The 15,643-nt window shown below is 38.1% G+C and overlaps 1 protein-coding gene across 5 annotated transcripts in view; it reads right to left on the bottom strand.

The window, feature by feature from the left end:
• GRM5 (glutamate metabotropic receptor 5) overlaps positions 1–15,643 on the bottom strand; it is a 417,372-nt gene that overhangs the window by 119,906 nt on the left and 281,823 nt on the right. For all 5 annotated transcript variants that reach the window (XM_054725511.1, XM_054725512.1, XM_054725513.1 and 2 more), the window contains exon 3: positions 377–612. In XM_054725511.1, coding sequence (XP_054581486.1) covers positions 377–612 — 236 coding nt within the window. The remainder of the gene's footprint in view (positions 1–376; positions 613–15,643) is intronic.

The following is a 15,643-nucleotide window of genomic DNA, read 5'->3' as shown; positions in this document are numbered from 1 at the left end:
GAAACTGATGAAATTTGTTGCAAGCACTTTATAAAAAATACTAAAGGGAATTCTTCAGTATTGAAAATACTGAACACAATGAAGGGCCCTGGACACTGTTGACTATTTCTAGCAAATATCCTAACAAAGCTCTGTAGTACTAAATATAAAACATGCAAAAGTAAATTATATAGCAATAGCAAAAGAAGTGTGAGGGGGGTAAACTAACTGAGATATATGTAAGATTGTTGAATGAAAACATGAACCAACATAAAGTAGTTTGTATAAATTAAGGATTCATTTAGTGATTTCTATTAAAACCTCCAAACAAATTATACGAAGAGATGAAACAAAATTGTCGAGACCGGTGGTAGAATGAAACAATACATCTGCTTACTGTTGCAGGTCTTGTTGTATTTGCTGTTCTCCTGTGCAAACCCTTCCAGCCGGCACTGAAAACGATGCTGCCAAAATTCTTGAAACCAAGGGTTTCGGAGGTTTGTTTCTGGCCGTAGCTGCAGATAATAATCATCAAACCACTTGACATCGGGAGATTGGAGCTTGATTGTGATTCCGCCAACAGCTTCTCGCTGATATCCATCAGTCACATCATACCTGTCAGCCCAGCCATCACTGTGGGGAAACAGACACCCCTGGCTTAGAACAGGTATCTCCTAAGCAAATGATACCATTGGCTCTCCTTCTGAAAAGCTTTCGTTAAGTGGCTATTTCAGGCCACATCATGGTCCTGCACTACACCTATATGACTTTGAGATAGCGGTCTGTTGGAATTAAAAATGCAAAGCACAATGGAAACCTTGGGTCTAAAAGTGCTGAAAGGCACAAACCCCACTTACCTTGAACTGTAGAGAATAACTTAATGGTTTGGCAGAATTTCACTGGTTGCAAAATACAATGTATGCCTGAAGCCGCATACTATCACCATTGACACTATTTACTGAACATTTTATAGGTAAGTCAAGTTCACTTTAAATACATTTTTTATTAATAGTAATTATTATAATGATCGCAAAATAAGAATATTTCTAAAACATGCTTATTATTAACTTAGCTATCCTATGACACGATTCTCTCTCTTGTATTCCTTCCTTCCTTCCTTCCTTCCTTCCTTCCTTCCTTCCTTCCTTCCCTTCCTTCCTTCCTTCCTTCCTTCCTTCCTTCCTTCCTTCCTTCCTTCCCTCCCTCCCTCCCTCTCTCTCTCTCTCTATCTCTCTCTCCTCTCTCTCTCTCTCTCTCTCTCTCTCTCTCTCTCTTTTTTTTTTTAACATTTTACAAGTGAATTATAGAGAGGTTAAAAAAAAAAGCTTGTTGCCCTAGCTGGTTTGGTTCTGTGGATAGAGCATCAGCCTGCTGGATAAAGGGTCCCAGATTCAATTCCTGTCAAGGACATGTATCTTGGCTGCAGGCTGGATCCCTGGCCTGGTTGGGTACGGGAAGCAACCACTCTACGTGTCTCTTTCTCATCGATGTTTCTCTCCCCTTCCCTTCCACTCTCTCTAAAAGTCAATGGAAAAATATCCTCGGATGAGGATTAACAAAAATAAAAAAAACATAGTGATTTGTCAGCACTTCAAAGTGAGTCCTTGTATTTCATAGTTCATATAGTCTTTCCTACCCCATCCTGTTTCTCAATACATTTAAAATATGCATAGGAAATTATGTTTTACATTAGAATGATTGAAAGAACATCCTAACAATGTGCCATCGATGGTGTCAAGGAACATATGCTGCAACATTGCTGTCATTCTGTGCACTGATCACTCAAAGTCTAGGAATTTTAAAATAAAAGAGTTAAAATCAGAGAGTTCATGGTATAATGATCTGAGTATAACAGCTTAAGTAAAAGTATTCTTAGCTGATAAGAAAAATACATAAAACACAACACTGGGAATAAAAGACATTGAAATGATGTTAGTATCAAATTTGTTCACACCTTGGGACATTAGGGGGAAAAAAGACACGGACTTTTCCTGTCCTCTCTCCCACTGGAATTTGTCCAATTGTGCTATGCATCTGCTGGGACCCAGTGGTGCTGGCCTTCCTTTGAAGAGGTACAAATGTTCTTTCAAGAAAGATAAAGAAAGTCAAGGGGAAATTCAACAATAAAAAAAAAAATACCAAAGAGGGAAGAGAAGGGATACAGAAAGGGTTGAGTGGAAGAACAGAATGAAGCCTTCTGGATGCGTGGTTGGCCTGTGAAGGTAAGCTGGGTTGGGGAATGGGCACTGGGGAAAGGGTGAAGGAAAAGACTTACATTAAACAATCATTGTTTACTTACTTGATATCCAGCTATTTCTATTTATCAGAATGTTAATAGGTAAATAGAAACTTTTACCATCCTCCAAATTGCTCTTTTGTCCTTCCTACTTTATTTTTGCAGGCAGAGAGCATGCTCCAATATTTTGCATATAAAATCAATGCCCGGGGACGTGTTATGTAATTAATTAATTAACATAAGTGCAAAAAGCATTTAGTTTTTTTTTTTTTTCAGTATACTCTTTTATATCAACTCTGACTTAAAAACTGATAGTGAGAGTTGTTCCAAAGGTCATAGATTACTCATTAAGATATCATAGGGGCTCAAGAAAACTTGAGAGGTATTTCCTAAGGCCTCACTGGGTAGTAGAGGAGAAAAAATAAACAAACAAAATCAGCTATTTCTTCCTCTAAGTCCTCCTTGACAAGAAGGTATTTCATTATAAATTATCTATGGTGAAATTTCAAAAACTTCTGTGGCAGATCAGAAAAAAAAAAAGCAATATGTTTCATTCCCATGTTGAATTTCATTACTTCTCACATTATCTTCCCTCAAGATTCTCATTTTCAGCTGCAGAAGATTTTATTTAAAGCTGACAAATGGAAATGAAGTGGGCTTGTTTGCCTCATTTTCTCCCTCTGTTTTGGAGGATTTATTATATCATTGGTATGAGAGTGTGGGTCTCATTGGCACTTGAGGAGATGCATGGGCGTGCTGCGAATGAGACAGGAAGCTCTGTTTGTCAAGCACCCAGTCTCCAAGAAAGAGAGAATTTAAATTGCTCCTTTTGTTAACACTAGCTTGCTCTCCTGTAATGCTATGACTATGAATATTAAATAAGAAATATAATATTACAATGGGTCCAATTTACCCTTCACAATTCATTCATTGAATTTAATGGGGATTGTAAAAATCTGTTCTGACAAACTTTTTTTGGAGGTTATATTCCATGAAAAGTGTTAGAACTAGAGTGTGTTAATTTACTCATCTCTCATCATGTTTTTTAGCTTTTTAAATTTATTTTTTATTATTTATTTATTTTGTTGATAATCCTCACTTGAGGATATGTTTCCCATCGATTTTTAGACTGGGAAGAAGGGAGGCAGTGGAGGGGGGAGGGAGGAGAGAGAGAGAGAGAGAGAGAGAGAGAGAGAGAGAGAAAGAGAGAGAGAGAGAGAGAGAGAGAGAGAGAGAAGAGAGAGAGAGAGAGAGAGAGAAAGAGAGAGAGATGTGAGAGAGACACCTAGATTGGTTGCCTCCTACATGCACCCCAACCACGCTGGAAACTGAACCTGCAACCCAGGTACTTGCCCTTAACTGGGAATTGAACTTTTTGGTATAAAGGTATAAATCTCTTTTCTGTAGTTAACAATTTAGCCAGAAATGATATTTTATTAGTAGCTTACAAGTTAGAGTTGTGAGTTTAAAATAATTGACCCATATTCTTTCATTCAATAGCAAAATAAAAATCATAGAGGAGTGTGTGTGTAAACAGAAAATTCCAATATCTGGATTATTCTATTTAAACTTATTGGGGATTATTTGATATGTAAGTCTCAAGAAAGTTCATTCTATGCTGGCTAAGTTAGATGGCGCTATATAGACTTTAGGTTATTAAAAATTAACATTTTAATAAAAATGTGCTTCTAAGGTTTGTGTTAAGATGATAGGGTATGTAGAGTGAGGAATAATACATTCAAAAGTAAAATGATATACCAAGAAAAACTTGAGCTTACTTTTCTACTATCTAATGCTTCCTATTGCATTGATAGATAGAGTGACTGTCAAGATTTTGACACTACTTTAATGTCTTTGGATGATGAATATTTTACCAAATCAGAAAAAAAAAAAAAAAAAGGTCAGGAAGATTAGGAAACAAACTGGAAATATGCCATATTTAAGGCACTTTTCTAGATTTTGTTTGTTTGTATAAGTGTATCTTCTATCTATCTATCTATCTATCTATCTATCTATCTATCTATATCTATCTATCTATCATCTATCCATCCATCCATCCATCCATCCATCCACTCACACATCCATTTATCTATCCATTCATGAAGTCATCTGTCCAGCCAGCCATCCACCTAATTTCTCTCTCTTTTCACTGGTTGGTATTTTATCCATCTCCTCTAATCTATTTCATTATTTTCTTTCCAATTCTTTGATAATGACTCCATCCTCATTATATGCAGACTAGAGGCCCGGTGCATGAATTCGTGCACTGGTGGGGTCCCTTGGCCTGGCTTATGGGGATCGGGCTGAAACTGGCTCTCCAATATCCCCTGAGGGGTCTCAGATTGTGAGAGGGGGTGGGCCAGGCTGAGGGACCCCATCAGTGCATGATTGGGGCTGGGGAGGGACTGCGGGAGGGCTCCAGGGCATGTCCAGCCCATCTTGCCCAGTCTTGATTGGCCTGACCCCAGCAGCAAGCTAATCTACCAGTCAGAGCATCTGCCCCCTGGTGGTCAGTGTGTGTCATAGTGACTGGTCAAATGGTTGGACACTTAGCATATTAGGCTTTTATTATATAGGATTCTATATTTGCAGAGTCATCTATTTAGTAAAATTTATTTTATTTTAAATTGATTTTGCTGTTTAAAATAATCCCCAAGCATAGTACTGATGTGTTATCCAGAGTTCCCAAGACCAAGAAGGCAAACATCAGGTTTGGGTAAAAAAAATGGAGAAAATGAATGCAAGTTGGGGTCTACAATAATTAGATTGCCCTTGCTATGCTCTCTAGCATTTCTTTTTCTGAGATTTCTATCTAATTTCTACATACAAAATTGATTTGAATGTTAAAAATACAAGTTAACACTTTTCTTATATGTGGTTCCAGTGCCATATTAAACCCATTCTATTTTGCTTGTGTTTTTGTATGCTGAATAATAGCTGTTGGCACTAAAAGAGAAAGAGACAGAGAAGAGAGAGAGAGAGAGAGAGAGAGAGAGAGTGAGAGAGAGAGAATGAGAATTATAGAACTGTAAATACCTGATACTCTATTATATCCTTATAACATAAATATTTTAACTTTAAAATTGCTATTTTTATCATTCATTATATTGAATTACTGATATATAAAGCATACCAATGGTTATGGCTATAAAATAATTACTGCAAGACTTAAAATGACTAGATTTAATATCAAAATACATTTCTGAAATGTGAAAGCCCCTGAGGGCTACATACTAACAGGAATAGAAAATTCATATTGGAAAATTATGAAAAAAAGCTTCATGAATTATTGAATGTTAATGTAGAGAAGCTAAATAACTTAAAATGTTTCTCCCCAGTAAAAATATAAAAATTTAAAATGCAGACAATATAATATGTCCTTCCTTTTTTATTTCTTATCAACATATGTTTTAAGTTACTGTTATGAAAACAGAAAAATATATGTAGCATGAGGTGATCCTTTAGCAACAGTCTTCATGTTCTATTCATTCTAGTTAATTAATTCAGTAAGCATTTTGCATGCCTCTTCTATATATATTCAAACTGCACAAATACTGTGGTAGGTTCCAAAACATGCCTTCAATAAGCCAATAGTCCATTAGCCATGACCTGCTTGAATAGGCATTGAGGACTTCCAAACCATTGGAAATATCCTCATTTATCCTACAGACTGAACATATTATTTCCTTTCTACTCATTCTGTCCACAAAAAGTACAATTCATTAGGTTTCCAGTCACCAAATCCTCACTTACTGAAAATCACATTCCTATCTTGCCTCCTGAGATTATCCCCTGATCACCTGAATTAGTATTCTGGGTGGTTCAAAACTCTTCATTCTTACATTTAGAATATCCTGATTTACTTACAAGGAAGGCTAATCACATTCAATGAATAGGATTCCATTATTTGCATTCTCAACCAGCAACATGATTATCTATATATATAAAAGCCTAAGCAACCGTTCCGACTCAATGACCAGAAAGATCGGAATGACTGGTCAACCAGTCGCTATGACATGCACTGACCACCAGGGGGGAGACACTCAATGCAGGAGCTGCCCCCTGGTGGTCAGTGAGCTCCCACAGCCAACCTCCTGCAGCTGGCCAACCTCCCGGGGTCCCTCCCCCTGGCTGGTTGGCCCCCTGATAGGCCTCAATCGCTGGCCAAGCCAAGGGACCCACCCATGCACAAATTCGTGCACCGGGTCTCTAGTTTAGTATAACTCCTCAGAGTTCTTAGTGAAGCATCTGCCATGAGCAAATAGCATAAATAAATCACCTCAAAAGCTGTTTCAAAAGGAGCAGTACCTGACTAAAAATGGAAGCATCAGAATGACTATTATTCCTACAGTCATTATGTTTATATCAGGGATGTGAGTGGGATGGGTGAGGGGAAGCGAGGGCGTACTCGCAGTTATTCTTGCTCCCTGAATTCTTTATTCCTGCTTATCTTGATGATATTGGTACTGCTTACACTACCAGACACATGTTGTGCATTAGAGACATAGCATGCTGATTCTTATTTCTCAAATATGTCACTTTTGCACCTCAATGCCTTGGAGTATGCTGTGCCCTCTGCACAGAGCACCATCCTTTCACCTCCTTACATGTTTTCTGATGTGATAAAATCCAAATTCATTCATCAGGCAGACAGATTGAGCTTGGTTGCAACTTATAAAAACCATTCTCAAGCTCCCCTGGGGTTAATAGTTCCCTCCTCTCTGCTTCCAAAACACAGTGGCATTTATTCCCTTATTCACTGATCAGGTGCTGGATAACTCATATTCTAAATGTGAGGGTATAGTGGTGAACAATAAGATAAGGTTTCTGCACTTAAAGTGGTAACATTATGATGCTTTTAGTTTTGCATTTATCATTGTATTAAAGTTAGGTACATTTATTTCTGTTTTGCCCAAGTAGAATATAAATTTTATGTTTTAGATGTCTCCTCATCCTTAGATTTATTATAATGTCTGGCACATGTTAAGCACTCAAGAGATGTTTAAGATAACTATTAGAAAATTAGTCTTTAAAAGGCAAACTTCAGATTATAGAGAATTCTGTTCAGCAACTACATATATTCATTTTAATTGAGGAAACAACACTATCAGATGTGCCTTATAAAATAATTCTGAAAGGCTAAATTGGTTTCCCCTCCAAAATGGTCTTCTCCCTCTCTACCTGATGCTATTATGATTAATGAGAACATTCATTAGGCCACATCCAGCATTTTTTCCAAAAATCTGTTCGCAACCCACATAATTATTATGGAAACTGCTGTTCTGCCCACATGTAATCATCATCTTGCCAAATCTCTAACCAATAGCATTTTAATAGATATTTTGGGATTTTTTTCTAATAGTGGGAGTCTACTGCTGCTTGGCTGTCTTCATATAATAATCCTTTTTTTCCCCCCTCTCCTGATGGAGTAGGAGGCCTTAGAATCTCTAAATAAAACAGTGAAAAGCAAGGAAGGATATTATGCTTTTAAATAAAATCTCTAATGAATATATACCAGTCAACTCCAGTGAATTGTTTAATTCTAAAAAGAAGCACAATGTAGAATTTTCCAGAAAATGCTTAGGTTATTTACTGAAAAGCAACTTATTTCTTGGGTTTGTAAATCTTAGTTTTACACTTTGAAGCCTTTATATATAGATGTGGATTAGAGGAGCTATATCAGAACATTCAGGATGTTCTGAAAGGAACAAGTCAGGAAAATCAACATTGCTACCTGTCTAGCATAGGACAGGTGGTTGCCATTGTATTACTTTTCCTAATTCCCTTCAGGCCATAGAGGTAATTATAATAACCTTAGTTTTTACCACGCAGGAAAACAAGGCTCTGAGGGATCAAGCAATGTACACAAAATCCCACAGCAAGCATAGAGGGGATTAAAACCCAGATCTTTCTAGCTCCAGAACTTCAGCACTTTCTGTACTTCACAGAGCTTCCAAAGTGATGGCAAAGAGTGATGAAAGTACTGAGAAATGTTTCTTAAGGGGGATGATATTTAAGAGGCATCTAATAGGTGAGACTGGACAGGTAGACATCTAACATGACATCCAAGGTGCCTGCTATCTGGTATACACACATGCTTTCAACTTTTTCAATCAAACATTACTCTAGATAGGTGAAGGAATTTTCAAGATGTAATTAAGATCCCAAATAAATTGCCGGGCTTGAGTGATTGAGCATCGATCTATGAACCAGGAGGTCATGGTTCGATTCCCAGTCAAGGGCACATGCCTGAGTTGTGGGCTCAATCCACAGTGGGGAGCATGCAGGCGGCAACTGATCAATGATTCTCTCTTGTCATTGATGTTTCTATCTCTCTCTCCCTCTCCTTCCTCTCTGAAATCAATAAACATATATTTAAAAAAAGATCCCAAATAAATTGACCTTAAAATAGGGAGATTATCCTCAGCAAGACTGACCTAATCAGGTGATCCCTGACAAGGGAGTGGCTCTTCCTGGACCAAGAGGTTCAATCATGAGAGGCAGTTGGCATGAGATAGCTGGAGGAAAAGCTCCATTGCTGGGTCTGACAACCGAGGGAGCTTTGTGTAAAGGAGTGCAGGTGACCTCCAGGACCTGGGAGTGATCCTCAGCTAACAACCAGCAAGGAAACAGGCACTCAGGTATACATCCAAAGGGAACTGAATTCAGCCAAAAACTTGAACGGGTTTGGGAGCAGATTATTCCAGAAAGGAATGCACTGGGGCAACACCTGATGTCAGCCTTTTTAACCCTGAATGGTGAACCCACTTAGGCCATACATGGACTCCTGACCTCCAGAAAGTATGAGATAGTAAACAAATATTGTCTGATGCTGCTAAATTTGTGATCATTACCACTCCCCACCTCTGTTCTATATTTTCCTCTCTTGGAAGGCCAAGCATGTTACTATTGGAAGGAATGCAATCCTAGGAGGTCTGACCTAATTTTGGGTTTGGTCAGAATAGACTGACTTCCAAAGACTTTGGAATTATAGAAAATGATGGGCAGTATTAACATATTGGAATAGATAGACTATCTACCATTACCTCAATGTGGGCTCTAGGATGCCAGGCACTCTCCCCTCTGGTTTAAAGTCGTATCCCTCTAGGAATGCTTCCTTATTATAACCATCCTTCACACAGAGGACAGGCTGAGAAAATTTGTGTAAGTAGACTATTTTGTGAATGACACAATCCATTGTTTCTCTTGGCATATTATAGCCATTTGAAGAAAGGCAAAAATTGAGGTGATTGCATAAAATGTGCAACATAGTAAGCTAAATGGTTCAGTTAAGTAGAGAAAGCATGTTATGAATAGGGTATCCACAGCTTTATATAACCTTTATGTTTTCTCATGAAGCTTCCTTGCTTAGAATAATCCTCCAGTTTTCAGTCTGTAAATGCCTCTTTCACTGAACTGAACTAGTTTCTCTTGTTATGCTGCTAAGCTAAGCATAATGTTCAGTCAAACAGCCAAGAATTACTTTTTGAAAATATATTACATTTCAAACAATAAGGCAGAATTCATGATGGCATTGAAAAATATAACTGCCCCTCTCCCCCATTTGTTTCCTTTCCTTATTTCTTATAATAAGGGACTTCATAATTTTGGATCTAATGTATTTTCCTTATACTTTGCTCAAACTGCCTGCAGTGTTTGACACTATTCTTTCATTTAGCAAAGCCTAATGAGCAACATTACATATGCCGATTTCTCTGCAGAATGCTACTTATGAGGAATAAACAGAAGAAAAAAACTCATTCCCTACCCATTCCTCAGCATAAGAGCCCAGCAAATGAAAACTTACAGAATAACAGCGATCATGTATGTAGGGTGTGCTATCTGCCAGGCATTGTTCTAAGCACTTTATGTATATGCTTCCTCTCTGCCAGGTATCATGTATAATGTGATCCTGTGAGGTAGACATTTTTGCATCTTCACATTTCACATGAGGAAACTTCAGTCTGAAAAGTAGTAAGTCAGCCAGGGATATACAGGATTCAAACTCAGTCTACATAAATCTAGAAACCAAAACTGAAGCAGTACAACCTATTAATGCGGTCTTTTATCCAAATCTGTGTCCAAAGTTATCTGGTTTTGTACATGAAAATATAAAGTGAAGAGTTATTTTAATTTCTATTATACACATACACACCCATCCCCCCACAACTTAGGATTGTTTTCTTTTTTATTTCCTTCCTGAGACTGTAAATAAAGAATTGCTTTAAACCACTGGATTCATCTTCTGATAAAATGCCCATCTTTGTTGTGTTAGAAAGTTATGAGTCTCACTGTTCACACGGAAAAGAGCTATTCAGAATGTCCAAGAGACCTTGATATCTGTTCATAAACACAGAATGGACTGTCTTCAATTCCCATTTCACTTTGAGGCAACATGTTTTTCCTTGACAAAATATCCCCATGACACACACCGAAACCGAGTCTATTGTTAACTTCTCACATCTATCAGATATGGTTTACCATTGAACGCCGACAAGCTGTAGAAGACCAGTAAGTAATTGAGAATTGTTCTGGGTGTGATATTAAGTTTTAGAAATAGGCATTATATAAGAAGCCAGACAGAGTCAGAACCTGACAGCCTGAAAAATTTAGATGCCACATGCCCAATGATTAATCTAAATGGACTGAAAGTGTAAGTCACATATTAGAACTGAACAGCTACATCCATTTCTAGCTATGATAGATTAGACAAACTTCCTCTGAAAACAACCCGAAAGGCTAGATAAACTTTTTTTTTTAAAGTGTATTTATGCTATCAGAAAGCTTTCTGCTCAGCCAGGACTCTAGAGACTAAAATCCGGGCGAGATAAAAAGATGTACTGAGGTTAAGACTTAGCCTTTGAGGTATGTGGCAGTTCAATGAAAGGCAAGGATGAGAGAGAGGCTAAGAAGTTGGAACAAAAGCAGTAGGGGAGGCTCCAAGGATGAGGCAACTCATTGGCTGGTGACCTGAATCTGGCACAACTACCCACTGGGCTTCCTGTCCAACAGGCACTCAAGCTTCGCTCCGCAGATGAACAGGGCAACTGGCTGTATGACCTATTAACGCGGTCTTTGATCCAAATCTGTGTCCAATGTTATCTGGTTTTGTACATGAAAATGTAAAGTGAAGAGTTGTTTTAATTTCTATTATACACATACATGCCCCACCCCCGCAACTTGGAATTGCTTTCTTTTTTATTTCCTCCCTAAAACTGCAAACAAAGAATTGCACCACTTGGGTGGTGTGCCAGGACTTGAGTGCTAATTGCTATAAACCCCACCCTCCTTCTCTCTGTTTATATCTGATTCTTAGTGCTCAAAACCCACAGGTTTCCCCCGTTATCTCTGTGAGGTGGGACCCAAGTGTGCCTCCTTAGGAAGCACCCCACATCACCAAGGGAGCTCGATGTCTACCTTGGGTTCAGTTTTGATTTTCTCCGCCAGCGAAAACATAGACCCAGAGCGGCCCTCTCACTGGGGGCCTGTGACAGCCTCGGGGAGGGGTGATCTGGTGAGAGGGAATCTGCTCCTCTTGCTCTTGTAAATGTGGTCCTGCTCAGTGTCTGTGTTCCAGAGGGTTGCTTCAGCCTCACCCCTCAGTTCTGGGAGTGTTACAGTGCTGCCTTGTCTCTGGCTAGTTGCTTAGTGCGTCCTCTTGTGAGGACAATTGAAGTCACGAGCAACCGATGGCCACGATCCTGATTATGCTGGCCAGCAGCTTAGTTTTTATAGAAATTTTATACATGACTGTGACACAGTTCAATTTATAGTTTTGATAGACGACTCTTTTATACACATGGAAGAATAAAAGCAAGGGTACTTGTTAGGAGCTACTTGCAGTAATTCAAGTGAGGGCTGATGAGGATTTAAAAAAGGGAACTGATCACAGAATGAAAAGAAAGGCACTAAAGTAAGAAATACTCTATTTAGGAGTTCAAAGAGGCAGGGTTTGTTTATTAATATTATGTGGAGGAGGAGGAAGGAAAAGGAGTCTAGAATGATTGAATTTTCTTATTTGAGTGACCAGTACCACTCACTAAAAAGAAACATGTTGGGAAGTTTAGCTTTAGATATATTGACTCTGAAATGTATGTAAGATATTCAAGTGGATTATGTCAAGAATGCAATTACACATATAATCTAAATTTAGAGAAGTCTGGGCCTGAGGTATTTAATGTAAATGTGGTCAACAAATCAGCATTTGGCAGAACTGTTAAGAGGAAATGTGATTACCCATGGGAGTGTTTTGCATGATATGAGCAAGGGAGAAATGTAGAAGTCCACATAATACCAATACTTAAGGGAATACATGGAGGAGGATATGTCCTTTTACGATTTTGATAAAGAAAAGGTCAAGAAGGCAGAGAATAACAATGGTAGTAGTAATGGAGAGTGGAGTGCTGACACAAAGCCAAAGAAGGCAAGAGCTTCAAAAGGAACAGTATAGCCAACAGTGTATGATTCAACAGAGTGTAGGGCTTTAGACTGTCTTTAGGATCTGACAGCAGGACTGGGGAGGTTTGATGGAATGGTACTGACAGAAGTCAGATTTTAGTGGAGTAGGATTAAAGGGGAAAAGAGGAAGAAGACAAAGCTGATGTGGGTCATGACAGGATAGGGTGGCATGCTTTTCTCTAGTAGATCTCTACAGTTTAGAGATAGGGATGCAGCAGCTGAATTATACCATAGATTTTGCTAAATGAGTGAAGTATAAGATCAGGTTTGCAATAGATTTGAGGGTTTGACTGCAAAGGTGGTCTAGGCAATCAACTGTGGCATAAGATTATTAAGAAGGTCAGGGTGGCCTGGAAGAAGCTGTCAAAGGAGGGGTGTGTGTGGAGAAATGAAAACAAAACAAACAAACAAACAAACAAACAAAAAAACAAGGGCATTCTATGAGAGCAAGGCCATAGAAAGGATAGCAAAAATAAGAGATGGTTAAAAAAAGATGGTAAAAGTAAATTAAGAGATGATAAAAACATGCTTATTTAGAAACTGGGAGACTACATTTACAATTTCTAGGTGGTGGAAGAATTCAGGTGTGCTATTAGACATGTGCTAGCAGAGATTGGGCATTTATTTTTCTTACATACTATGCAACACTATTCTTTTCAATTAAATTTCACTTCAACGAATTATTTTTATGCACACATATATTACCATGTTATAATATAATAAAGAATTTTTACTACTAGATGCTCTTACACAGAAATCAGTAAATATTTTAATAACAAAAAGATTATTTTGTTTGTCATTGTTATTTGTGATTTATTTGTTGAGTTGTCTTAACCCAACGTGATGTTCATCTGATGGACAGAATATTTTTATCTAAATGGGTACATCACCCTCTTTGTCTTTTCTGCTAACAAGAAAAGCATGATAGTATCTGTCCTCTAGAGCAGCTAAGGTTTTACACAGTCACACACATGTATACACATATCAGTACACATAGGATTGCACATAAATGTTCACAGGAAAAACAGATCTTGTTATTTTCATTAAGCATCCCCCCATCTGAGTGTTTATTCCTTACAAGATATTTTGTAAAGAAGAAAAACATTTCAAAGAACCGAGACAATATGACAGCCTGCAGTTGTGAAATTATTGGCAATGAGGATTGCAAAATTTTGGTCACAATTCAATACAGAAGAGTCAACAACAGAAATAACCAACACTTGGAGTTTGAAGTAAAGCAGTTCAGTCATTCTGCTCCAGACCCACGTGTGGTGACTAAAAGCATCTCAGAGAAGCCTGGCAACTTCAGAATAATTTATTTCTCGGAAGTTGACTCATTTGTTTCTCATCTTACCAAGTTCATTTATTATAGATACTTTTTAAGCTGGTAAAATCACTTTTCTAGTTTGCTATTGCCCCTAAATGGTTTAGATGTACTGGCTGTTCATGCTTGAATATCCAGTTAGAGCAAAAGACATGTTCCAGAAGTAAAAAGTGAGAAGAAAAAATGTGTTGAGAAGTGTATTTTATCTTTAGCAGAAAATATGAGCCCAGGCAATAAGAGAAAAGTAGGGAAGGGTTGGACATGGCCAAATGGTTCATAGTTTAATATCAGGAGACACCATAGTAGTTTGAAAAAAAGATGATAACAAACATGCATCTACTAGTATGTGCTACAGGTTGTGAGACTGTGTTGCAGTGTTTGAAACAAGCAGAGGTGATGACAAGATGTAGACACACAGAGAAGCATTGAGAGGATTCAGAGAAGTGTGAGGGAAGGGTCCGCATGTCTTATTCATGGGCTGGATAATTGCTCTGAGTTATGTTTGGGTAGGGAAGGGGTGATGAGGGTCTCTGAACTCTGATGAATTTTAGATGATTGACCACTTCCTCCTTGAAGTCTCTTATGCCATGTACCAGCCCCTCCTGGCACTCCTCTTACTGCCTGACTCCTCCATTCTCTGGAATTCTCTGGGTGAGCCTCTGCACCTTAGGGATTAGTGTTCCCTGGAGTTTGGTCTTTGGTATTGTCTACCTGCACTTTTATGTAGTCTCATTTATATTTCATCCCATGACTTCAATTACCATTTAAAAAATTATTTCTAAATCTTTACCTCTAGATCAGAGTATTCATCACCTATGAGACAGCTCGACCTAAGGGTACCTCAAATGCAACTTACCCAAAATGACATTTATCATTTCCCCGACTGAAACGTCTGCCCTTTCTGCTGTATTCATGGATGCTACTCATTATTCCTCTCATTGTTCAAACCAGAGTCATAGAGGAGGGCCAGTGCCATTCTATTTGTTACCAAGGATCTCCCCCTTCCAGAGACCAAGTCATGCTAATTTCATGTCCTTACTATTTTGGAGCCTACTTTTTTTTGTTTTTTCCCCCATGGCCACCCCAGTGATGGATTTATTTAGGAACTCATCCTCTCTCACTAGGAATATGTACTAATGGCATTCCTTTGTTGTTGTTTATTTTTATAAAGCACAAATTTAATAGTAGCACATTTTCTTTGGCTCTCTCTGCCTTTAAATAAAGTCCAAACTCCTTAACAAAGCATGTAAGATCTTTCATGCTGTTGTCTTGCTCAATATTTTCTCTCATCATTCTCCTCTTTCCTGAATGCCCTAATTAGGTTCCTCCAAGAAGATATCACGGTTTCTTACTAATTCTCCCTACTACCAGTTTTAATAATTCACTCAGGCTTGCTTTTTATCCCTTCATTTTATTAAATTCTATCTGTTGTTTTGGCCTTATTTCAGATGCCTTTTCTTCTAAGCCTGTTAAAATCCTACCTGCCTGAAAGAGATATGCATTTTTGTACCATAAACTCCCTGTGCTTAATTTCAATTTAGCATACATCACATTGCATTTTAATAGTTTATATGCCTCTTTTTTCAAGAAACAGTGAAATCCTAATGCATGGTGTTTTAGTTCCATAGCCCCAGCACTTAACCCAT

This window comes from Eptesicus fuscus, chromosome 13 (assembly GCF_027574615.1).
Source record: "Eptesicus fuscus isolate TK198812 chromosome 13, DD_ASM_mEF_20220401, whole genome shotgun sequence".
Classification (NCBI taxonomy): Eukaryota; Metazoa; Chordata; class Mammalia; order Chiroptera; family Vespertilionidae; genus Eptesicus; species Eptesicus fuscus.
The sequence above is the reverse complement of the archived record's forward strand: the minus strand, read 5'-3'. Positions and strand labels throughout refer to the sequence as shown.